The 25,780-nt window shown below is 44.2% G+C and overlaps 1 protein-coding gene across 3 annotated transcripts; it reads left to right on the forward strand.

Moving 5' to 3' along the window:
- Positions 1-699: 699 nt before the first annotated feature.
- On the forward strand, positions 700-21,846 carry znf408 (zinc finger protein 408). 3 transcript variants are annotated; one of them, XM_030413501.1, is made up of 9 exons: positions 700-824; positions 3,553-3,838; positions 5,075-5,133; positions 7,193-7,404; positions 10,771-11,426; positions 12,160-12,369; positions 14,372-14,495; positions 16,582-16,815; positions 20,420-21,846. In XM_030413501.1, exons 2-9 carry the CDS (start codon positions 3,557-3,559, stop codon positions 21,058-21,060), a joined length of 2,418 nt encoding a protein of 805 aa, XP_030269361.1. In that variant the 5' UTR covers positions 700-824; positions 3,553-3,556; the 3' UTR covers positions 21,061-21,846. The 3 variants fall into 3 exon arrangements, with proteins under 3 accessions (XP_030269361.1, XP_030269360.1, XP_030269362.1); XM_030413500.1 differs by lacking the exon at positions 700-824 and adding an exon at positions 1,255-1,419; XM_030413502.1 differs by lacking the exon at positions 700-824 and adding an exon at positions 2,289-2,484.
- The last annotated feature ends 3,934 nt before the right edge of the window (positions 21,847-25,780 follow it).

The raw sequence follows: 25,780 nt of genomic DNA on the forward strand, positions 1-25,780 counted from the left end.
CATCAGTAGCATATCTGCATACTTTTAATGGTTTCTATTTGCCAAAATGTAAACAATAACTGGCTAAGAAAGCACAGTTCTAATTCAAACAGTTTTTTATTTAAATCATTTTTTAATTTACTAGGATTTGAATTATAGGAGGACAGGTAAGTCTGCCAAACAAACAGCAACTACTCAGGTGTGGTTGAAAAATGAGCCACTAACATGCTCTGGGCAGGATAACTGACCAACACATGTAATATTAAAATCACTACACCTCCCCCTGATAAATAAATCAAGTCCAAATTGGATTTGAGACATACTTCCTTCACTTTCTGTAGACAGAACGGCACCACAGTCTGACACTAGAAACTACAACGAAGAAGAAAAGAGCATGATAAAAAAAAATCAACGGCTGTTTGATTATGTGCCTGTATTAAATTATGTTTAAATTGTGTTTTTTTTTCCTGTTTATTATAAATTTTGACCAAAGTGTCCCTCAAAAAAGAGATTACCCTTCTCAAAGAGTTCTAAATAAAAGAACTATTAAATAAGTATTAAATAAATAATAATTTTGGTACCTTCATACAAAATGTAAATAGATAAGTATTTATATTATTGATATAATCATACAAACTAACAACTGAATGATATTTGTAGCCTTCCCCGTGTGCGACTGTGGGGCGGAACCACTGACACATCCTAACACTTTTTCCAGCCGGACCACAGACGTGATGGACTTCCGTTGTTTCTTTTACTTGCTGGATTACGATGGCTTTCCCAGAGTTTACATCGGCATAATTAAATTTAAAACAATCAATCTTAAAACGCCGAGCACATCCGAAGTATGTACACAGTTATTATGATTATTACAATTATTAATAAAATCTTTAATGACAGATTTTTGCCGACAAAAGCCACTTAGCTAACCGAAGCTAACGCACCGTTAAAGTTGATAGCTGGGAAACATCGACACACGCTGTTTCTGATTTCTTCTGCATTCTGCTAAAAGTTCATATATTTTATGATTAATCAATAATAGCCATAATACTCAGTGTCCATAAGAAGGACAGTCCTTTAATTTAAGTCTATTTAAATAGCTCACAGCTAACAGAACCAGTGTTGTTGTGATTGTTGTTGGCCAGAAATGCCTTTTCCCTGCGTTAGCCTGAAGTCAGCCTGCCAGCCAGTGTGCAGCTTCTTTAAAGGGATTTATTAATAATGTTTAAAATAATCAGAGGGCGAAAGAGTTCTAGAATAGCTCACTTCATCAGAATCTATGTTACTGGACCTGAATATAATATAATATAATATAATATTAAAGTGTATTTAATGTATTCAGTATTTTCTGTTCTGACCGTTCTGACTTTAGCCGGCTGAAACACGTGTTCCTCTGTGATGCAACTCTCTCTTTCATAGATGCATTTACAGTGAATGCATGTAAGTTGATAAAATCATAATCTTGTTTTTTTTTTTTAGCAAGCATATAAAGTGTCTTGGCATCAGGTCCACAATCACAACATGGGAAATAAGAACAACAACGTATAAAACCATCAAAAGATTACGAAAGAATAAATTAAATTAATTAAAGCTGCAGTATATGCCATTATCTTATTAAAATAAGTGTTCAACAGCTGTTATAGAGAGTTTGGTCAGAGAAGACATTTTCTGGTATCCCCGCCAACATTAACCAATCAGGATGCAGAATTTAAGAAAGAGGCGGTCCTGTCTGCTGATGCACACTGACTGTGGCTGTGTCTCAGTTCAGGGTCTGCATCCTCTGAAGGACTCGGCCTTTGTGGTCTTTGAAGGCCGAGTCCTTCAGAGAGACCTTGTTAACCTCGTCAGCCGTTGTTAAATGTGACGGTCTAGCCTTTGGAGCATTTCCTGGTTGCGTCACCAGATGTTTTACCCTTACGTCACGATTTCTGCCGCCCAGGCCCACGAAAGTGACGATCTACGCCACGCGATGTCGCCATTTTCTCTCTTTCTCTCTTCTTTTTCGGGCGCGCAAAGAATCTTGGGATATGTGAGGCCACAAAGGATCGTAGCAGGTGCATCCTCCAAAAAAAGGCCGCATCTGGAGGAGCCTTCAGATTGGGACAGCCCTACATGGCATCGTGACGTAATTGGCCTTCAAATGCTCCTCTGAAGGATGCAGACCCTGAACTGAGACACAGCCACAGAGAGCAGCATCTTCCTGTCTGCTGCTGTCAGCTGATTATCGCTCTGTGTTCATGTGGTGACGTAGAGAAGAGGGAGGTGGTCGCTGACAGCAAAACAGACAGGAAGTTTAAACGACGTCAGTGTTTACAGCAGCTTTAAATCCAGAATCTATTTACAGAAAGTTACGAATGTTTTGAAATGGAATATACAAGTTTGAATTGACATACACAGTTTGTTATCGAGATAGAAGAGAGATGTGTAACATTTATGGAAGTGATGAGAGCAGAATTGAGCGACACATGGAGATAGAGTTAAAATCAGACATATGCTACATTAAGTGTGAGTATTTGATGAGGCATGTGTAACCAACATGACGATATTATAACATCTTTCAGAGAGAAGCTGCTCCTCTGTCTCCTCATGGAGGTTTTTTACGAGTGAGTCTTTTTGCCTGAGGGTCGAGGTTCAGAGAGTCCGTGTCCAGGCGGGCCGGGTCGGACATGATGATCTTGCCAGCAGGCTGCTGGAGTCCTGCTGATCAATGATTTGCAGCCAGTTATCTTTTAGGCGGAGATAACGATGTGATGCAGCCTCTGAATTTCCTGTTGGTTTGCTGCTCTGTGATGGAGAATGTGAGCATGAACTCAAAGACAGCAGTTTAGAACTGGACCAGCACTGTCTGTGGCATGTTTGTCCCATTTTAGATCCTTGGAGAAGGTGTTGCCAAGAAACCTAAATTAATCTGAAGCTGTGACTCTGTTGTTGATGTGTCCAGTGGGAGGTCGGCGGAGTGTAGCCGACCAGGTTGTCAGCAGTGCTGCTTCCTGTCTGAATGCAGACTCATCCCGTCCTCATCTGAGCTTTCTGTCCGTGTAGACGCTGGAGGATGAAGTGCAGCTCCAGGTTGACTCCATCGTCCACAGTCCTGTTGGCCCAGAACGCAAACTGCACGGGGGGTCCATCACCGTCATGGCTGCAGGGCGTGTGGTGTTCATGGGACGATATGAAACTTGTCATGCTGTGTCATGATTATCTGGTCGAACATAATTTTTCACAGACAGCACATCGATCATTTTAAAGTGAAAAACATCAAAGAATCTAAAATAGGTCATCATAAATCCTAAGTATTCATTTCGCTCTTGTTTTATAGCTGGAATCTGTAGTATACTGAACAAATGATGTCAGACTGAGATAAAAAAAAAAAACAAAAACACTGCAAATGAAATAGGACAGAGGATAAATTTAACACTGCAGATATAAAAATAGGTCAAAGTTTGTTCAAAAGTATCAGCATGATGTAAAAACAAAAGGTGTTTGATTGAGTCTTCTGGTGGTTAAATGTGCAGCCTGGTGGCTCCGTCTTGTTTTCTCTTCTCTCTGTAACCTGCTGTTTATTTCTCTGTGCAGGTTGATGGCCGGCCTTCATCCTTCCATCCCGGATGCACTCGCCTCGTTTCTCTGCTCATTGCTTCCCTGCGGCGTCGCCGTGGGGCCCTCGCGGCTCTGTGAGGGCAGACTGGGGCTGTGGTGGGTCGGCCGCTCGCTGGAGGCGGGATCCCTGCTGGGGAGGGAGGGGGACGCCGAGTGGGCATCCAAGCATCACGCTGAGCCGGTGACTCACAGCCCAGACGATGAACTCACGACGAACTCTGAGTCCAAAACGGGCCAGACCAGCAGCACCGAGGCACAGACGGTAACGTGAATGTACATTTTAAAAATCAAGAGCATTAAAGTACAAACAGACAGAAACACTCTGAACTTTCAACTGTACATTTGAATATTTCTATAAGAGAATGAACTCAGTTTTTGGTTTTATTCTGCTTAATATTGAGTATTGAACCTTTCAAAATGTTTTCGGTTGTTTGCAATCTGAAACCTTCAACAAATGTGCCACTAAGTCCTGCACACTGGACCTTTAACCCATGAAAACTGCCCAGAAAATAAACTTTTTGTTCCCCTTGACGTATGTTACCCTCACAATACCTCAGTCATTCACTTATTCATGTCTGAATGTTTCCATTTTTGTCCTTAAATTCAAAACTCAAACAGCATTTTGATTCACCAGGATGCAGCTGACACTCATTAAATGCACTCAGAGTGCACTTAAGCGCCATCTTCTGTGCCTGCATGCTTAAACTTAATGTTTGTCGTTTTCATGAGTACCTGTAATTGTACATATTCAGTGACACCGGTAGTCAAATTTTAGTCTCTGAAATCTGCAATTATCATAAGTTCTGAATCGCGGCTGCACCTGAACGAGCATTAAGTCTTTTAAAATCAGTACAAAACACAGCGAAGAGCGACAACAAGGCGATCGACAGAAACACAAATTCCAACCGGAAGATACGTTTTATTAACATTTTGTGCGGGTTGTTGTCCATTTAGAGTCCAGAAGTCTCAGCTGAGGCCTCGATGTAACAGAAGTCGTGCAGTATTCATATTACGATTCAAAAGGCAGCAGTGAAGCATCAAACCTCCAGAGTTAAGTCCCATCCATCCCCACTGACTGGTTCGAGGACATCTCATCGTTCAGCTTTCAGATGATTCATTAAGCAGCAGCTTCTTATTTAGTTTGAAAACCATTTTGTCAGATAAATTAAGCTTCACCGCTTAATGAAGAGCCGACCCTGTGGGCAGATAATGAATCAGCCCTCCTCGTTTCCTCCAGCGCTCCACAGGAGAAACAGATCAGAAGATGCACTGATGAGAACTCGCCTCCCTCTCCGCTCAGCCTCGTTTGTAGTAAGTCGGACCGAGTCAGGCGTGGACGCGTTAATGGAGCAATTTGTAAGATTCAGCCAGAATTTTAGTTTAACACAGTCAGTGTGAAGAAACAACAGTGAGGATGTCGAAGTCGTCAGTGTTGCAGAGATGTTTGCTGTATTTATTACACATTAAAGAATTGAAACCTCTGTGTTGTGTTTTGTAGCTGCTGATGGAGATGGCAGCAAATAAAGATGCTGCACTACAAAACACCGTCTGGATCAAGTAAGTTAACACACTTCGTTACACACATACTGGGTTTATTACCACTGTTGTCAAGTCAAGAGATCTTTATTGTCCTCGGAGGCCAATTTGCGGTGCAGCCAGCAGCATCCAGGTCTCCTGCATCCAGCCGGAGATACAAACTCAGAAGTAACAAGTGTAAGAGACAACAGACACGCTAGCAGCTCTGTGAGGTTACACCACAGCGGTGCTTTCAGCTGCATGCTGAATGCTCACAGAGACAATGCTAACATGCTGTTTAGCAAGTATAATGTTACCATAATGTTTAATATCATGTTCACCCACCTTTGATTTAGCATGTGAACATCTGAGGCTGACGGGAATGACACAAGCTCTGCAGGTATTGATTCACAAACTAAAGTACTGGACAAAGAAATATTTTCACCTGATGATGCAAGATGAAAAGTTAAAGGAGAACTTCGGTCGATTTAAACATGCAGCTTCATTGCTCAAGCTACCCTTGACTTGCCAGTACCGAAGACGCGAACAAATTTGGTCCAGCCATTACAGAGCTCCGTGAACGGAGATGTAGCATTGAACGCTAACAGCATGGGGTCAGAACTTTACACTGTGTTTTAAGCATCTTAACATGCTCCACATCTCACACCAAAAGTTATGCAACATCAGCAGACACCTTAGCACGCAGCACTGTAGCGTGTATGACTCAAAATGAATAAAAAAGTAGTTAAAACAGTGTGTTTGTGCAAGGAGCTACTTCCCTGTTTGTTGACATCCGTGTCTTCCGGTAGCTAGACCAAACTAGCATATCCATCGAGTGTGCACTTACTCCCTCACTGGCGGAGACGGAAACGTATTCCAGCATTTTCGTGTTTCTGTTCATAATGTACATGTCCATGTTACAGCCTGTCATGAGCCATGAGCCTTACAATAGCCTGTTAAGCCTGTTAAGTGCACACTCGATGGATATGCTAGTTTGGTCTAGCTACCGGAACACACGGATGTCAACAAACAGGTAAGTAGCTCCTTGCACAAACACACTGTTTTAACTACTTTTTTATTCAGTTTGACTCATACACGCTACAGTGCTGTGTGCTAAGGTGTCTGCTGATGTTGCATAACTTTTGGTGTGAGATGTGGAGCATGTTAAGACGCTTAAAACACAGTGTAAAGTTCTGACTCCATGCTGTTAGCGTTCAATGCTAAGTCTCCGTTCACGGAGCTCTGTAATGGCTGGACCAAATTTGTTCGCGTCTTCGGTACTGGCAAGTCGAGGGTAGCTTGAGCAATGAAGCTGCATGTTTAAATCGACCAAAGTTCTCCTTTAAAGCTTCACCAAAGTAATCAGGATTTATCTTATAATTAAACATGAATACCTGCACAGAGTTTCATTGCAATCAGTTGAATAGTTGGTGAGATGTTTCAGTCGTTGACAGAAGACAAAAGTTTTATGATAATAAAGATTCTGGGATGAATAGATGAATAAAGATGTCACGTAAAATATTAATATTGTCTCACCATTCTGTCAGCTACTTCATACATTACTGAAGACCATCCTTCTCTCCCGCCATGTTCCAGGTTTTTACCATATTGAGTGTGTTGTGCTTTGTCAACACTGTGTGTGTGTGTGTGTGTGTGTGTGTGTGTGTGTGTGTGTGTGTGTGTGTGTGCACTTTCTTCCACTGCTGTCTGTCTGTGTGTGTCGAGCCAACACTGCGTCTCGCTCCAGGCTCTGTGCTGTGTTGTGTCCTGATTAAAAACTGGCCTATTTTTCTCTCCAAGACACTGAAACTGGAAAATATTTGCACTGTCACTTTCTGCCACGAGTCTCCCGTGATGAGGGGGCGGTCGCTGCCTTCATGGCAACTCCCCAAACAATCTGTTACTCATCCTAATTATCATATAGCCCTTATGTTCACATCATATTTGACCTCATGTGCATTTCATGTCCTAAATCTCCGGTTGCATTTACACCCGCTAGGATGAAACCTGGCATCATTCTCCAGAGGCTGAGATACGAGCACATATTAGATTCAGTATGATATCTTTCCTTATGCATGCATTTGTGTTTGTTTCCCCTCAGATTTGCCTGCCAGGCGCAAAGCAGAGCCCAGCAGAACGTGGCCGTGCAGTGCACCTGTGGAGAGGTGTGTGTGGACGAGTGTGTGGATGTGTGTCTGCGAGTGTTTCAGGACATCCAGCCAGGAGCAGAGCTGCTGCTGTACGACGACACCGCGGGGAAACGTCACGCACCTGACAGCCCCGACGCACAGGGCGAGACCAGCGGACGTACAGGTAAAGGCTACAGACAGACAGACACACAGACATTATGAAAATATTAATGTATTTTCATCTCTAGAAGTTGCAGTTGAGTATTTATTTTACATCAACTGCCTGTCTGTGTAGCTGGTTTTCAGGACTTGATGGTTTATTTTAAAATGGAAATCAACATTTTGCTTCCAGGCTGCAGTTATAAATGTACAGTCTCTAAAAGAGTTCTCACTCCGCAGTAACTTACATCATCAGGGTCTGAAAAAATAACAGAATATTATTGATTAATACTTTTAAAACAAGTTTATCATCCTCTCAGTGTCTGTGGAGGTGAAATGATCTGCTGCTTTCTGTTCTTGCAGCGCTTTCATGATGATGAACATAGAACAAGCAAAAAGTAAAAAAAATGGAAAAAAAACAGACAGGAAGTCAATCTCGCAGGTTTACTCATGTCTAAAAAACAACAAACACATATTCACACTTGTGTTAGCATTATAATTGTAACTGTGTTGGGTTTGCAAGGAGCCGTTTGCTGCCACAGTACATGAGAAAAACTAAAACAATAAGCTGAAAGACGCTAAAACGCTCAGTGTAGTTGAGGGAAACTGATTGTGCCTCGACAAGTCGCCCTATTTACATTACATAAAGTCATTTGACTGATATGAAAATATTTATTGATGCAGCCATAAAGTGTAATAAGTAAGAAACGTATACATACTGAATTTCAGAGATGTCTTCTGAAGTTAGCATGCTAACCAGCTAGCCCGGAGGCACTGTTTACATTTTAAGGCAGGAACACACCGGCCCAACCGTTGGACGTCTAAAGCGTTTGGAGAGACTCGGACGTGTTCAGGAACAAATATATTTGGTGTGTTCAGCTGTGTCGGAAGCTTTCGGAGCCGCTTGGACGGCGTCTGCTCGAATTCAACATGGGAAGTCTGAGGAGGTGGGCCGTCGGACGTCTGAGCCATTGGATTCTCTGATTGGCGGTGTGCTAGCGAATCAGCGCGGTGTGTGAGAGGGGCAGAATACTGTGTGTGCTTTGTTTTTTAATGCATTCCGTTCCGTCATTTCCTGTTTTCATGTTTTGGAGTACTGGCATGAGACCACCCGTTATTGTGTCGAATTAATCTGTATTTGTTTGGTAATGCCTCGCTGCATGTTTAGTATGCAGCTGTTTTTGTCTGAAATAGTTTAGTTTCGTTTTGATCGAAAGTAAAGAGAGTCGCGTGCATAAACCTCTGTCCAGCGTCTTTAACACTAGCGCCACCCGCTGTTGAGGAGGCTTATTGCATCTCGCATAAGTGCAGAACGTACACGCTACTGAGGAGCTGGCAACGAGAGGCAACGGAGTGGTCGGATAAAGGCAGTTGGCTGTTGGTTTGAGTTTGGGCGGTGTGTGGGGGCCTTTAAGGTGACAGGCCGATAGTAAACACCACCAACACTCCCCCAGTGCTCCCAGTACAGGCAGAGTCAGCACCAGCTGCAGGACCAGCTCAGCTACCTAACTAACTACTGGTACAGGTAACAGTGAGCTCTGTTTCCTCTGGTGAGACGCTGCCCCCTGTTTGTCTGGAGTATAAACTCAATGAGTGGCTGATTCTTACATACTGCACCTTTAAATCCTGTTGCCCCATTAACAGGACACTTTAATATTTATCACTAATGAAGATTAGTGAATGTTGAGACTGTATTCTAGTGATTACATTTTTCTCTTTCCGGTATTTTGTATTAATTTTGATACATTCCATAAGGAAGTGTTTGTTATTTATATCGAGATACGTTTGGATGATTACTGAGTTTTTAAAGGAATAATAAATGATTTTGTAGCGTTATTTAAGTAATTAGGATGTATAAACCTTCATCTACATATAAAGTAAAGTGGCTGTGATTAATGGCATCAGGCGGTGCCGCCTCAGTCCACTTTATATTCAGTCTCCACCTGGAGGAGCCAGAGGGACATTCAACTCCAGCAGACGCAACAACAACAGTAAAGACTCCACATTTACCAACCTGTTGTGTAATTACAGGCTCAGTTGTGGTTAAATGAAATGTAGCTCTCAGTCGACTTCGCTGTAAAATTCCACTGCAGACATTTTGAACATCTCTGGCATCAGTTAGTTTCTGTGGAGAGCTTCGTGAGTGGAAACCTCTCGTCAGCTGAAAACACTCCAGCAGAGTGCAGATGAATAATTAGAGGACGAACACTAAAAACACAACGAGCCGAAAAAACAAAATCATTAAAGCTCGTTTGTTTTAAAGGAATAATTTGCTCGGCTAATCCTTTATTATTTCTGGATGGTGGAGCGTTAATGTGCGGTGATTGATGGCACATTAACGACGACCCTCGTGCAGAAAACACACAGCTGCAGCGGACTGCGGCGGTGTCGTAGATATCTTATTAAACGGTTGCTCTTTTAGTGCCCTGAGTTAAACAGATTGAGCCAATAAATCATAAATGCATCTCCAAAACAATTACGGATACTAAATGAAAGATAATATGATAACTGTCAGTGGATCCCTGCAGAGAAATTACATTTGTTGTGGTTGTAAATATTGATTTGATTTAGAGGGAAGGAAAGAAACGTGAAAAACACAGTAATGAGAAGATGGAATAGAATATAAAAGCGAGCAGATAAAGCAGATGTGATATTTGTAATAAATGCAGCACAAACGTGTGAATATAAGAAGGTAGAAGGTGTTCAGACAGAACATGTGTAGATATAAATATAAACGTTCACACATTTATTTGCTGTAATAACTGAGCTTAACAAACATAATATTTCATTTAGATTCAGAGAAAATATTGGATTTGTTATTATGAAAGACGTCACACTGCTGCCACTCGATGTCGCTGTAGAGCGCCGACGTCTCAGAACAAAACAAACGTGCGTGTCGTTTAAATTAAAGCATCTGAACACCGACTGCTTCACGAAACTCTGATTAAACTATAAAATCTGGCAGCGCTGTTCGAATGTGAATCCAGATTCTGGTGCTACAGAACTTCTTTCCCGCTCACAATGCTTTCAGAAACATATTTCAGCAAACTGATAGTCCAAGATGAGAGAGATTTAGCCACATATCATATTTAACACATCAGATAGTTTGCAGCCATATTAAAAAGCATGGAATTTAGATATAATAGATTATTGATTTGACTGCAACAAATTTGATTATTTAGTCTATAAAATGACAAAAAAACAAAAAAAAATGCCGTTCACAATGTCGTCCGATTGCTTTTGTCGTCCAGCCAAGAGTCCAGAACCCCAAAATATCCAGTGAACACAGATAAAAACAAAGAAAAGTCGCAAATCCTGACATTTGAGAGAGTAGATACATCTTCTTTCAATCAACGAATCATCTCATACTGTAATCTTTTTCGTTCGACAGATGTCACAGAAGAGACTGCGGCTACAAACACGTCAGTCGATGAAGAAAAGGACGAGGAGACGATGGACAAACAGGAGAGAACACAGGAGGAAGAACAGCTCAGGAAACCCCGCAGATGCATCAGGAGGAGTCACACGACCACAAACCTGAAGAAGAGGAGAGCTGAGAAGCTGCCGGACTGTCGCAGCGACAGAACGACCGACGCTTTCAGTCACGACGACGCAGCAGCAGGTGAACACGCGGACAGCACAGGTGACGTCGCAGCTGATTCTGCGCCTCCTCCGGTCCGCTGCAGCTCCCGCCTGGCTGCTAAACCACGACGAGTTCACCGTCTGAGCAGCCGAGTGAAGCGATCCCCCGCCGGGCCCGACCCGCCCTCACAGCCCGAGGGTCAGAACGCCACCGAGGCCGCCGAGTCGGCCGCAGAGAAGGTCACGGTGATTTCAACGCAACCTGACGCCGAGGCTGCTGCGGCGGCTCACACGTGGAGTCCAGAGGCCAGAGAGAGGCGGTACAGATGTTCCAGCTGTGGTAAAAAGTTCTTCCAGATCGGACACTTAAAGAAACACCAGTTCAGCCACACGGAGGAGAAACCCTTCAGCTGCCAAGAGTGCGGGAAGAGCTACACCTCTGCAGAGAGTTTCAGAGCTCATCAGGTGAAATAACCCTTCTGTCTTTCTTTCTTTCTTTCTTTCTTTCTTTCTTTCTTTCTCTGGCACGTAAGACTTGATTTAGCACAGCTGCTCTGTTGTTGTTAGCGTCGCTGGCTCAGGCGCGTATGAGCTGACCAATCAGAGCAGGCAGAGGGCCTTAAAGAGACAGGAGCTGAGACAGAGTGAGCTGCAGCAGTGAGCAGTATGAGACACACAGACGTTTATATTCTTCAGCTGACAGATAAACTTTTCATGCTCTCTGTTGGACAAACTACCTCAAACACATCTCTCTTTGTATCCACCAACATTTAAGCCGGATACTGTCAGATAATATTCATTTCGTCCCTTTTCTTCTCACCCTCTTTGCTCATCTCTGCATTTTTTCTACCGATGCCTCCTTGTCTGATGTTTATGTTGAACCATGCAGCTTTTTCTGTGACCAAAAGCTGATGTTTACAGAACATTTTCTGCCTATCAGAGTTGTTATCCTCTTTCCTCAGTTGTCTGCAGGAGGAAAAAAAACAAAAAAAACCTTGACGATAAAATGGCCACAGAAAAACAAGCTACGTCACAGTCGGCTTTTTTAAACAGAGTGCACAGAGAGCTTTTCCTTTTCTCCCTTGTTGGCCACAAGCTTAGTCATCATGCAGGGTAGCAATTTACTCATCCCAGTGAATAGAAACAACGGCAGGATGATAATAGGTGCTATCTCAAATGATAATGGTGTGATTTCCAGATGAATCACCGCGGGGAGCGTCCCTTCTCCTGTCCTCACTGCGAGAAGACCTACGGCCTGAAGCGGGACCTGAAGGAGCACATGGTCCTGCACACCGGAGAGAAACCTTACGTCTGCGAGCACTGTGGCAAGGCCTTCGCACGCCGCCCCTCGCTACGCATCCACCGCCTCCTTCACTGCAGCAGGATGATCTACACGCAGCCGCCGAGGGTACGGAGCTGTTTTACTCTGCAGCGTTACAGGAAAAGAAAAATTTATTATCATCTGCTCCCCTCATGCTGATGGAAAGTCTGGTGAAGTTACTGGAGACTTGTTTTAAAATGTCAAAAACAACTGATAGTAGAATGGCACTCGGTAGAGCGCAAACCTCTGCCGACATACCTGATGCAATTGAGCAATTAAACAAAGATGTTAAAGAAAGTGAGAAAAGATTCCTGAATCTGCACCAAAAGTTAACGGGCTCTGTTCTGGGCCGAGACCCGTCCGCCCTCAGAGGATCATCAAGATCCATTCAGTAGTTTTTGTGTAAACCTGCTGACAAACCAACAAACCAACCAACATGGACACTGGAGGAAACAGTGGTGAAGAATGCAGAAAATGGCTCCGTGTAGTTCATCTGGCAAGTTTTTGGATGATTAAATATTTAAACCTTCGAGCACTTAGTGACGACAGTGAAGACTTCAGCTAAATAAGACTGTAATTAAAGTGAAACTCTCGCCAAAATGCAACCGAGGGTCTTTTTGCGAATGTACCCGAGTCAAATTTGTGTAAAAGCATAATTACGACGAAAGAGGCACTTTAAGGCGCATCTCACTGTCTGAATAATGCACCTTTTAATAGCAGGAAAGATTCTGCACTGTTGACTTCAGACCAGGTTTCTGTTGGTGTTTCTGCCACTTAAAGTGAAACTCTCGCCAGAATGCAACCCAAAATTTAACCTTCTTGTAAAAGCATAATTACGACGAAAGAGGCACTTTTAAGATTTTCCCGTATTTTTATTTTCGGGTCAAACTCATTTTCAATGGCAGTGCTACGGGCACTTTTACGATAGCATCAAAATCTCTATGTTTAAAACAGTAAGAAGTCTCGACACAACATGAAACTTTGCTGGTAGTATCACCAGGGTCTCTACACATGAACACGAGCATTGAGAACATTGTTTGTGTACACAGAGTTTACTAAAAAGAAGGTTCTTGAACAACTCACGTTAGCAGTAGCTTGTTCCGCTCGCCGCCGTCCTGCCAGTGGAGAAGTGTCGATCTCAGAATGTGACGTAACCTGGAGGACAGTTAAGGTGGAACTACTGTCTTCCAGCAACAACTATCCACGCCAGATCTCACGTGACTTTACCGTTTATTGTTTCTTATATGAGGCTCCTTTTTCAACTTCAAGGTCAATATTGTTTTTCGCTAACGACAAAACAACAAATTATCCTGCATTTATATGGAACTGAGCTTTAGGAGCCTAGTTTGCATTTTGGCGAGAGTTTCACTTTAACAACTTTTTAAATCAATTTGGTATCTCAGGGCTTTCAGAGACTTCAGAGGATCATCCAGCTGCTTCAGTTGTTTAGCAGAATGCTGCTTCATCTGACTTCATATCAGCGTGGAGGGAGATGATGAGTGAATTTCTTTGTGGAGTCCGAGAACAATCACGTACTCAGTCCTTTCAATGGTTTCACACTGTTCTTCACACTGACCCGTCACATAAGCTGGTTCCATGCAGCAGCGTCTGATTTGATCTGAATCAAATGAAGAATAAATTACATGAAGAATAAATTACATGCAACACATTTGTTGAAGCTCGAGGATTCAAGCCTTGTATTTGTGTGACACTGAATGCAAATGTGAACAAGTGCTTGTTAGCTCGCGTTGACATTTTTAAATGACTGCAGTTTTTAATAAGCGGGACAGAGAGCAGCTTAATTGATTCATTTTTCTCCTGAACTCCTCGATCACCAGGGAGGAATAATCTTAAATTCCTGCTTCCTCTGTTCACCTTCCGCTCAGCTATTTCAGACAAACACAGTTTCTTAAAAATGTTCCGTCTCTGTGCCGCTCAGCCCGTTTTTAAAAAATCTCTCACGTAACATCTTTAAATTTTCATGCAGGTCTTGTTTTTTTTTTCTCCCTGAACAGCAGTTTTTGAAGTTAAAGTGTTTAAAAAGAGGGGGGAAAGACACGCTGCATTTGATTTTGTTGTTCTCTCTCAGGTGCAGTGTACAGTCTGCTCCAAGCTGCTGGCTAACTCCGGCTCTCTGAGGAACCACATGAAGCTCCACACGGGGGAAAAACCTCACATATGTCAGCACTGCGGGAAGTGCTTCAGTCAGAAAGGTAAGGTCAGAGGCCCGGTTCTGATCCTGGAGCTGCGACAAGCTGTCTGACGGTCAGGTGGGAAAAATGCTGCTGTGACCTCCTCGCTGTGTCCACACTGCTGTTTGCATGCGAGGATCCTGCGCCAATTCTTCTCGTCCTCCTCTGTGTGAAAGTTTCAGATGTGGCGAGGGGTGAAATTTCTCTCCGGCGCTGATCCGCCTCTGGAGGTTGTAACAGGGCCGTGTTATTGGCGAACGGATAAGCCGGCGACGCGGAGCGGGGGCGTGTCAATCGTACAGTCTGTTAACTGCACAGGTCCTTCACTCAACTTAATACAGAGAAATGTTCCACAAAGCAACGTTACAGGACCAAACAACAGTAACGTAGTAACTGTAACTGTCTTTGGCAACTAAAGTGAGGAAAAAATACCACAGATATACGTGGAGAAGCTTTTGTCCTCCTGTCCGTCCTCCTGTCCGTCCTCCTGTCCATCCTCCTGTCCATCCTCCTGTCTGTCCTCCTGTCCGTCCTCCTGTACGTCCTCCTGCCCGTCCTCCTGTCTGTCCTCCTGCCCGTCCTCCTGTCCGTCCTCCTGTCTGTCCTCCTGTCTGTCCTCCTGTCTGTCTTCCTGTCTGTCCTCCTGTCTGTCCTCCTGTCTGTCTTCCTGTCTGTCCTCCTGTACGTCCTCCTGTCTGTCCTCCTGTCCGTCCTCCTGTCCGTCCTCCTGTCTGTCCTCCTGTCCGTCCTCCTGTCTGTCCTCCTGTCCGTCCTCCTGTCTGTCCTCCTGCCCGTCCTCCTGCCTGTCCTCCTGTCTGTCCTCCTGTCTGTCCTCCTGTACGTCCTCCTGCCCGTCCTCCTGTCCGTCCTCCTGTCTGTCGTCCCGACCATCCTACCAACTCTTTGTCACATTTCTGCCCGAAAAACAGCGTCTGTCACCGGCAAATAACTTTAACTCACCGAGTGTTTGTGATGAAAATACATCACCGCGACTGTCAGCCCTCCGGACCGAGACTTCAGGGAACTTTCCCCCAGAAAACAGCCTCCGAGTCAGACAGCTTCCAGTTTAAAAAAACGTAACTTTGTCACTTTCCAGGATGTTTGGTGGGTCGGGATCTCAATCGCTACACATTATAACAGCATCCATATGATTATGAACTGTCCGCGGGTTTAGATTGACAGGAGGACACCTGGGAAACACCTTGAAAACACACTGACGTCATCATCATGACGTGTACTGTCACGCCTCTTTAGGAGTCTTTAAGGCGGAGATGCTTCACTCTGTGTGAACAACAAACAGCGGATAATTAACGAACCACCGCTCCGGAAATAATGCGGCGTTGCTGTGTAAAAAGGGCTACAGAGAGCACACCTCCTTTTATTTACACCCAACAATCCACTTAATGCTCCAGGGTGTTCCCCGCTGTCGCCCGATGTCAGCTGTGATCGGCTCCATCAGTTAGTGACACGTTAGCAATCACATTAGTCGTGTTAATCAAACCGATTTCGTCTAAATTTAGTCCAGAGTTTCACAGGGTAGGGCTCCCCAAACGTTACGGCACTGGTCACAGACCCGTCGTCTCCCAACGCCTCGTGTATCTTATGAAAACATCTCAATTTTTCAAGTTTTTCACAGTCAGGTTTTGCTTTTATCTCACTCCGTCTGCAACACTTTACAGCACAAAGACTAAAAGCAGGAGAAACGGACGCATCCTGTTTACATGCTGTGTCTTGTCAGCAAGCTAATGACGTCTGCGAGCCGCCTCGCTACCGAACACACCAACGTGGAATTAATATTGATCCTCTATTCTGACCTTCAGCAAGAAAGTAAACATATTTCCCCCAAATGTCAACGTGTTCCTTTAACTGTGAAGGACAGAAACCATATTGTTGTTGTTGAGATCACACCGATGAGTTAATGTGAGTGTTTTCAACGAGACGATTACACTCTGAGAGGATGTTTCCGACGTCTCCCGCTGTGATCAATTCCTACAATTTATGCTTTCATTTGTCAAAGTGACAGCATCAATTGTGTGAGAGAACCTCATTTTCACACATTATTGGACAAATGCATATTCACGCTGCGACGACTGTCTGTGTCTCTCAGGGAACCTCGAGTGCCATCTGAGGATCCACAACGGAGAGAAGCCGTATCCCTGCGCCGAGTGCGACCAGACTTTCTCCCAGAAACCGGAACTCCGTCGGCACATGTTTTCCCACACAGGAGGAGGTTTCCTCTGTAGCTACTGCGGAAAATCGCTGAGGGACCCGCACAGCCTGAAGTCCCACGAGAGGCTGCACACTGGAGAGAGACCCCATCGCTGCTCCGTCTGTGGAAAAGGTCAGAGGAAGATACTGAAAAATAAAATTGTGGGGAAAAAAACATCAAAGAAGGATACAGGCTGGGGATAAATCCTCTAATCTCTCCCAGATAACTAATAGTTCTGTGACGGATCTGAGCCCACATTTTCTGTCCGTGTGGGATGCCCTGATCCCGTCTGCGCCGCGCTCCTTATCAGCGAACCAGAAACAAAGTCAGAAAGTTTAACATTTCCTCACAAAGTTGCTTAAAATGGTAATTATCTTTTCAGGGCCACTCAGCAGGTTTAACAATCTGTAAACACGTTCATTTAGAGGCGAGTTCATGCACATCTGAAAAGTACCAGTTCAGTATTCGCTCTGTTTCAGCTCCGTGTTGCTCTCCATCAACTCCTGATTTTTTAAAAATTCAATGGCCTGTATAATTAGGAAGTTAAACCCTGAAGCTGGAAGACTTTGTGACTAACGCTGTGAAAGCTGTGCTGAGATGTGAGACTGAGGACAGATTGAAATGTCGCCTCTCTGCATGTTTACGTGTTTTTTTTTTTTTTTTACTCGAAGGTTTTATTGCTCTTAAAGTAACGGCCGTTAGTAAGAAGCGGCGCCGGGCGAGCAGAGGAGTGTGCGTCAGGAACAACAGCCCCCACACAACAAAGAAAAGACATCAGAGCTTTTTAATCCCAACGTCACAGTCTTTAATAATTCAGACATAATTTCGCCCCAGGGGCCCGTTTCATATCGTGTTTTGTTACACTTTCTTCTGACGGACGGTTGGAGGGAGGAGGGAGAACAAGGGGAATGACGTCAATGTCAAAGAGTCGCTGTCAGTTTGTGGCTCCGAGCGAGTCTTTTGAGAAGACGCTGGAAATCATCCCCCATTTTGCAAGTATTTGCTCTGCAGCTGGGTGATGTTAGACATGGCTGGCAGGATTGTGTCTAGTTCCACATCACACCTCGATTATGCAAATAGAAGCTAATGTAACCTGGAGCAGGTAGAGGTGAACAGAAGTCTGATAAACTCATAAACTTTATTGTTTTCAGACTTGTAGTCTTCAGACTGAGTAAAATAAGTGGTCACAATTGTTGTGTCTCAATTCAGGCCTGAATTGAGACACAACAATTGTGCAGGCTGTCCCGATTCTCCAAATGCAGCCCACACATGCTCCTTCTTCTCCCTGTTTTTGGAGGATGCACCGCTACGATCCTTCGTGGCCTCACATATCCCAAGATTCTTTGCGTGCCCGAAAAAGAAGAAAGAAAGAGAGAAAATGGCGACATCGCGTGGCGTAGATCGTCACTTTCAGCAGGCCTGGGCTGCAGAAATCGTTACCTAAGGGTAAAACATCTGGTGACGCAACCAGGAAATGCTCCAAAGGCTAGACCGTCACATTTAACAACGGCTGACGATGTTAACAAGGTCTCTCTGAAGGACTCGCCTTCAAAGACCACAAAGGCCGAGTCCTTCAGAGGATGCACACCCTGAACTGAAGCAAAGCAAATGTCCCACACATCAGCGATGTTGGTCACACATTGTAGATTCATGATTTATTCTGTGGTCAGTCAAACGCAGCTCATAATTTAGAGAGATAACTCGTGTTTTGCTCCCGTGGCTGAAGTTGCTTTGTGGCAGAATAAGACGAGGTTTTCTGGAGAGTGAACAAACAAACTGCAGCTGAATGAAAAAGCCGGTCGTACGCAGGAGAGCACACGCAGGCCGGTTCCCTCTCCGAGCAGACGCGTTCGTCTCGCTGCAGATGTTCTGTCCTGCGTACGAGCACAAACTGCTGATTACAAGCTTGTCCACATTTACTTTTCATGACTTGGTGGAAAACTTTTGTACCGAGTTCAGTCGTTGCATTAATGATGAAGTCTTTTAACTTTTTATAGAGCCGAGACGTCCCTCAGGACCGACGTACAGGCACACGCGCCATGTTCTTCTTTTATTATTCTTGTGAAATGTGTTCACAGGAGGAAGTATTGATATTTCTGGACTCCAGTTCAGTTATATTGTAATATTCATGAACAGAGACGGTTCTTAATGGATTTTCTTGTAATTTACTTAAAGCACATTTGTCTAGTGTTGCACTGGGTGAAATATTCCTTCATCACCGTGAACACAAACACCGTCCTGCTGCCAGAAACAGTCGCCAGAGCACCAAGTGAGGATCAATCCACCACTGGAAATAGTCCCCAACAACCGCTCTGCCTCCTCTTGTTCGTTGGATAAAAACTACAGTGAGCAGCTGTCGTCTTTGTAAAGAATGACAGTGTATATCTGTGAGATTTAGTGAGAGTCTGATAAGAGACGAACGAACAGCAGGAAAAATGTAGAAGAACAGCAGCCTCTCCCTTTATATGTAAAGAGTTAAAACAAATGAAAAAGTTCACGTAAGAAAGAAAGAAAAGAACACAAGAACATGATAACCAACACATGAGGCCAAGAGAAGTGTCGTAGTCCACAGAACAGTAAAACAGAGTCGCAGCGTTCTGCTAAACAACTGAAGCAGCTGGAGACTCAATTTAAAACGGAGAAACAACCAAAGAAATGTAAAATTGCTGCAAACAGCTCGTCCGGCATAATTCAAGTCTCCAAAAGCCCAAATTAATTTAGAAAGATTCCATTCACACCCTTTTTTTTCAAAGATGAAAGATGATGATCTGAGGTGAGAGCACAAACTCGACCACATGTCGAGGGTGAGATCACGTCTTTTCAAATCAATTTGCAGGGTTCGTACGGGTGCTTGAAATCCTTGAAAGTGAATTTCAATGTTGTGTTTTCAAGGTCTGAAAAGTGCTTGGATTTTAGTTTAAGTGCTTGAAAGTGCTTGACATTATAACTCTGTGTCTTGGCAACATTGGGATCAGACTGGATAGTTTTCTTATTACAAGGAGAAATAAAATCTGTGTGTGTGTCGTCACACATGCAGCCTGGCAGCAATAGAGAAGGATGGCTGAGGAGAAGGTGAATTTGATGCAATTTGGACTGATGACGCGTTCAATATTAATAAACTTTGATGAATAAGCGAAAAGCTTATAAAAGTTTATGTCAAAAAAGAAAATTACAGAGTGCTCTCAGGTCTCTCTTTGTCCCGGTGCAAGTGTACCTGAAGAACGCCAAGTGGCTTCCCTTTTTTTGGATAAAACTTTGTGTTCTCCGTTAATTTCTAAAGTTTTTGCTATTATGAAACATCATTTTAGATGTTTACAGCATAATACAATGTACATAATTGTGATAAAAAGTGAAAAAAAATAATCATGAGTATATATATTCCTGTAGATATGTATTTTACCCTAGCGATAAGGTGCTGGAAAATGTTGTAACTGACCCTTAAAAGTGCTTGAATTTGACCTTGAAAAATGTGTACGAACCCTGAATTTGGCATCTCAGGGCTTCTGTAGATTTGGATTATGCTCCACGTGCTTCAGTTGTTTAGCAGAATGCTGCAGCTCTGTTCTACTGTGAAGCTCCATGGACTATGACACTTCACCTGACTTTATATCATCATGAAGGGAGGAGATGTTGACTGGATTTGTTTTTGGGTGAACTGCTCCTTTAACTGCTCATCGATGGAAGAAAAACAGTTGATTTTTTGAGGTTCAGGTTGGATTCTGATTTCTTTCCTCAGGCTACACTTTGGCGACGAAGCTGAGGAGACACATGAAGTCGTCTCACGTGATGGAGAAGCCGTTCAACTGCCACTGCGGCGCCGCCTACTCCGTCAGACAGAGTCTGCTGAGGCACCAAGCTCAGCACAGGATGGAGGGAGGAGCTCAGGAGGAGGAGAAGACGGGGGAGTCAGAGGGAGGAGATGGAGGCAGCAAGAAAGAGTACGTGCAGGAGTTCGACTCCGTTCACATGAAGCCCGTCAGAGGCCGACCCAAGAAGATCTCGAACCCTCAGGGAGAAGGAGAGAAGGAGGCGGGTCAAGTGAAGCAGAGGAGGGGACGAGGAAAGAGGGAGGGAAGGAGGGCGAGGCAAGAAGGGAGAGGAGGAGACAGGGAGGTTCCAGTTGACATCCAACACACCGTCGTCTACGTCCGCACCGACGACCTGTCCTCGCCGAGCTCCGCCCCTCTGCTCCTCGCCTCGGAGAGCTCGCTGAACATGGGGGCGGGGGAGGGGCTGGTGGAGGTGGTGATATCAGAGGGCGCGGAGCAGTGCATTGTGGTCCACGGGGAGCAGACGGTAGGAGAGCTGCTGATCTTACAGGAGGAGGGGAACGGACTCTGCTCGGTGGCTCAGACTGTGGAGATAAACACGGTCTGAGCTCGTTAACTCACCGACGTGTTCCTGTTAAACCCTCCTTCCCTTCAACCTGCCTCGTCTTCATCTTCCTCCGTTAATTATCATCTGCAGATCCCTGATTGCCTTTTGAACAACCTCCGCAGAACAGACGGAACTCATTAGACGTAATTAGCTGCTGGAGGGGAGAAACGACACGGAGAGCGACTGTAACGTCTCCCAGCCGACGGCCAGAGAAGTCAAAGTCACACATTTTACCACCCGACTTCCAGAAATGTATTTTTGGAATCATTTGCAAACATGAACAGTTTTTACGAAGTGTTCCCGAGGCCACGTGGTAACATCCTTTATACGATCATGTGTTTCCAATCACGATCCAATCACCTGTTTACCTGTGGAACGATCCAGACACGTGTTTTTGGATCATTCCTCAACTTTCACAGTGTTTTTGTTGCTCCTGTCTCAACTCGACATACTCGAAACATGTTCAGAATCAGTTGAGGAGGTAAAACATTAAATATATTGTGACTGTTTCCAAACAGGATCAGCAGATTATCATGTTTTGTTTTGTTTATGCGTCTCAACTATTTTGGAATCAAGTTTTTTTCCCCAGAGCGTCTTCAGTGTTTTTTTCCTTGTGATTGCTGAACATCAGTTCTCTGTTTGATTCTGAGCGGCTGATATTTACCGTTGATGCTGAAGATAAAACAAACACTTTAGTTGTCAGCGTCCGTTAAAGTTGTACCAGAAATATCTGACCATGACAGGAAGTTAACTGGAGTTCAACAAAATAAAACATCCAGAAAACGTCGTGTGTCTCTGTATTCTCTCTGCTGCCTGCAGGTCGTCTGCAAAATGTCTAAAAAAGACTTTTCTTTTGTTATATTTTGCAGTTTTGCAGTTTTGCTCCAACAGTCTTCAAACCAGCGACAAGTTCACTCCGGTGACGGTCGTTTCATTTGGTAACTTTATCTCGTTCTTCAGTCACATCAGATAGACTGTGTTCATTACGCTTCTTCAGAACATCATCAGACTACTTCTTTTGTTTTAATTGTTTTCATTAAAGGGATATTCCGGTGTAAGTTTAATCCGTGGTCTAAATCACAGTGAAACTGTGTTAGACTCCCTCTCGAGAGATCAAGTTAGCAGACCGCTAATTTACGGAGTTTTATCAACCTCAGAAACGACCGCACGACAACAATACACTGCAGTAAATGGATCCAAATATAAACCGCCACCAAAAAGCCACAAATAATGCTCAGAACAGCACCAAACTTCAGCAACAGTACAAATAGGGTCTCAGCACATAGTCCGGGGCATCTAACCTCTGCTAGATAAATAATTGCAGCTTAATGTTGGTGATCTTCTGATTTTAAAACTTTGATTCTGAATGATTTATGTGTTAAAATCAGTTCCTCTGTTGGTTCAAGGGAGCCAGAAAACAAAGACGATCGAGACACAACGACATTTCTTCTGATATTTTGTGTTTTCCAAATTTTGTGTTCTGTTTTATGTGAGTGAATTTGACCCTCATGGCTGACCGTAGTGCTGGCTACCAGCAGGTTTGTTGCAGCTTCTCAAACACTTCAGCAAACATGAGGTGAACTCCTGCTCCAGTCTTCATCCACTGCTGTCATATTTCACAGAGCTGGTGGTGAATGATTGCGAGCTGACTGTGTGACGCTGCGTCGCGTCTCTTCCCTCTGTCGGCTGTGAATCCTTCACATGTATCTGAACGAGCAGTATTGATAAAATCCATGTGAGAGTCATTCATACACGACTAAAACCGGCTTATTGATAAGTTAGGCAGATTTTAGGGTGCAATGAGACTTTGTTTAATGTCATCACCTCCCTCTCAGGTCCTGTTTGTCTCTTTGCTCTAATAAAATACCCCAAAATGTAGTTAAAATATTTTGTACCAGCAGAGGAACTTCTTTGTTTGACGCTTTGTGCTATTTGTTCTGCCACCGGATGGAGACATGAAACACTGCAGAAGTGTTGAAGGAGCAGATTTCTGCAGGCAGCACACAGAAAACTTCACCACCAGTTTCTCTGCTGTTCGTCTCTGGCGGTGTTATTTAGAGAGAGTCGATGCCGAGGCTGAGTCACGTTGTTCAAAAGGGAAAAAAACCACTGGAGAGCAGCGGGGATGATAGAAATCAGCATCTGTAAAAAGGCCCTCCATACAAGCAGGTTTCAAAAGATGTGACGCAGCCGACGCACACTGAGGAGAGATAATGCACCGACTCAAGAAAAATAAATCAATTCATTTCATTTTGCTCAGTGGAGGAAAAATCCAGCCTGCGATCTGACTGACGAGTGGCTCTCAGCCGGCTCGAGCAGAGCGTGGTTTCCTTTTCTGTCCTCCATTCAAAGTGTGAAGAGCAGAGTAATTAGAAAAAAGTCTGTCAAAACGCTGCAGTTGTATTGAAAAGTTTGCTTTGGGGATTTGTGTGAATCCAGCGTTAATAAGTTCACAGACTTCAGAGGCACTAAAACATCCTCCGCGTCTCTGACGGGCTTTTGTTGGACTGTCAGCGTCGAATATGTTTTTTGTGCCTCCGCCAATTTTGATTTCTTTTGACGTGTTGTTGTTGTTCAAAGTTGGTGGAAAATCGAGAGAAGATGTTCTGCTGTCGGACTCTGTTGGACCTGCTGTATGTACACAGGCCTTCTTATACCTTTGTACAGACTGTGACGGCCGTGCTGCTCCTCTGCAGTCTCGTCCTGTGGCTTTAATAACACATTTCATTTTCCCATCATCGTCGTCGTTGTCGGCCGGGAGAGATTCTCACAGTCTGTGATGGTTCCACCATGCAGCCTGCAGGCGATACGCACAGAATAGCGTCTGTGTCGGCGGGCTTTTATTTTGTCAACGAACTGAACGACCCTCCGCTCGTGTCGTGGTGTTTTACACTCCTCAGGGCCTCAGGGCTGATTTCTAGACGTGGCTGAGGACAAAAATGAAAGTTTCCCTCTCACAGAAATGAACTTTAGTCAAAATTCAATTGAAACTAACCAATGTTTTTTCTACTGAAGCTCGGCCGACGCTGTATGTTTTATTTATATCGATGTAGCAGAGCTGGAACGTCCATGTCAATGAAGTGAGGTCCATTTTAAAGGCTCACACTTGTTTCGGAGCAGCTCTCGTCCTGCTGGAGGAGATGAGATGAGGAGACGGCAGGCAGGGAGATCAGTGGATGACGCTTTATCTCACCATGAACAGGGAAACACCACGGATGTCTCAACAAAGACTCAACTGAAGGGTGGAGGAAACGACAGAAGGGGGAAGAGGCTGATAAGCGAGGAAAGACACGCAGCCTGAATCCAGATCTCCATCCTCGGGTGTTGTGGATCGAGCCCACGCAGGCTTCAGTCGGACTCGTACGTACCGTGACGCGTTCACTGTCATCACGTCAACTCTGAGTGTTCGAGCCTGCAGACAGATACAAGCCGCTGATGGACCGCTTTAAAGACTACGATGATAAAACATTCATTTCTGTTTTATGATGTGGTTTGATATTATTTCTGTGTAACTGTTTTACACATTCATAATAACTTCTTCACTGTCACGTCCACATTGCAATTAACTGTGGCTAATTAATCCAGTAGAATCCAGTGACGTCTGCAGCCTGAGTGGACTCTCTGGAGGTCTCTGGAGAGCTCTTGTGGACCGGATGTGGTGGAGGAGAGAGAACCTTTTCCAACAGGTTGCACATGTGTTTAACGTTCGATCGTTAACATGTGATCACGTGTTTTTCTCCTGTTACCACGTTGATGAAACACGGGAGATTCATGTGGTTTATCCGGAGGGGACTCGATGTTTTAGTTACACGTGCTGCTGGATATTTTCTTCACTTATAGCAGTAAACAGTTTTCTTTATTGTAACCAACATCTAGAATTTCATAAACACACCAACAATGATATAAATGTAATGGAACTACTGATGCTCTTGTGTCTGCAGCACGTTAAAAGTCAAACCACGTGTTTGTCTGACGGTCGTGTGGAACCTCCTCCCTGCTTCTCTCCCTCATCCCAACATTTCTGTAACTTTCTGAAAACGAACAATCCAGCGAGCGGCTTCACTTCCTGCTCAGGTGAGATAGTGTGAGTGTTTGAAATCCTCTCAGACTCTCTTCTTCTTTCATTCTTCACACAGCTGCTTCTACAAAGTCTAAACCGTCAGGATGTGTCTCCTGCGTGGCCGCTCAGCGAGGCTGTAAACCTTTTTACCCTCGGGCAGCATGTCATTAAAACTGGGTTGTCGAGCAAAGCGCAGCTTTTAGGGAATCAACATCAATACAATCAATTCACACTCAGACTGTGAAGCTTAACTCTGATCCAGATACAGATGCTCTCTGTGAAAGGGCAAATCAGTGGGTGTCCTTTTAAGTGAGAAGTGAGAAGTCTATCCAGCCTGAGTCTTTAAAATAGGAGCAAACTGCTACAGATTACTGTTGTTACACATCATGATCTTAAAGCCATTTCAAGGGCACACACCTGTTTTGGACCCATTCAGGTATTTCTATCAGAGCAGAGAAGACGGACCCAAATGCAGGAGGATCACCGGATGAAGTTTAATTTAGAACCGGGTCAAGCTAAACTAACGAGGGGAGGAGGTGCAGGTGGAGGAACACAGGTGTGGGGAAGGAGCGGAGGACATGAGGGAGAACGGGGAAGAAGCTGAAGAAGAGAAGAAGATCGAATATAACAAACAACAGCTCGTCTCCCTCCGTCCTCCTG

Source organism: Sparus aurata, chromosome 4 (assembly GCF_900880675.1).
Source record: "Sparus aurata chromosome 4, fSpaAur1.1, whole genome shotgun sequence".
Taxonomy (NCBI): Eukaryota; Metazoa; Chordata; class Actinopteri; order Spariformes; family Sparidae; genus Sparus; species Sparus aurata.

Bases quoted from the DNA above. Each gene is read 5' to 3' on its own strand.
- znf408 (XM_030413500.1), top strand. The intron at 3,839-5,074 runs GTAACGTGAATG...TGTGTTTTGTAG, and splicing joins GCAGCACCGAGGCACAGACG to CTGCTGATGGAGATGGCAGC. The intron at 5,134-7,192 runs GTAAGTTAACAC...GTTTCCCCTCAG, and splicing joins CAAAACACCGTCTGGATCAA to ATTTGCCTGCCAGGCGCAAA.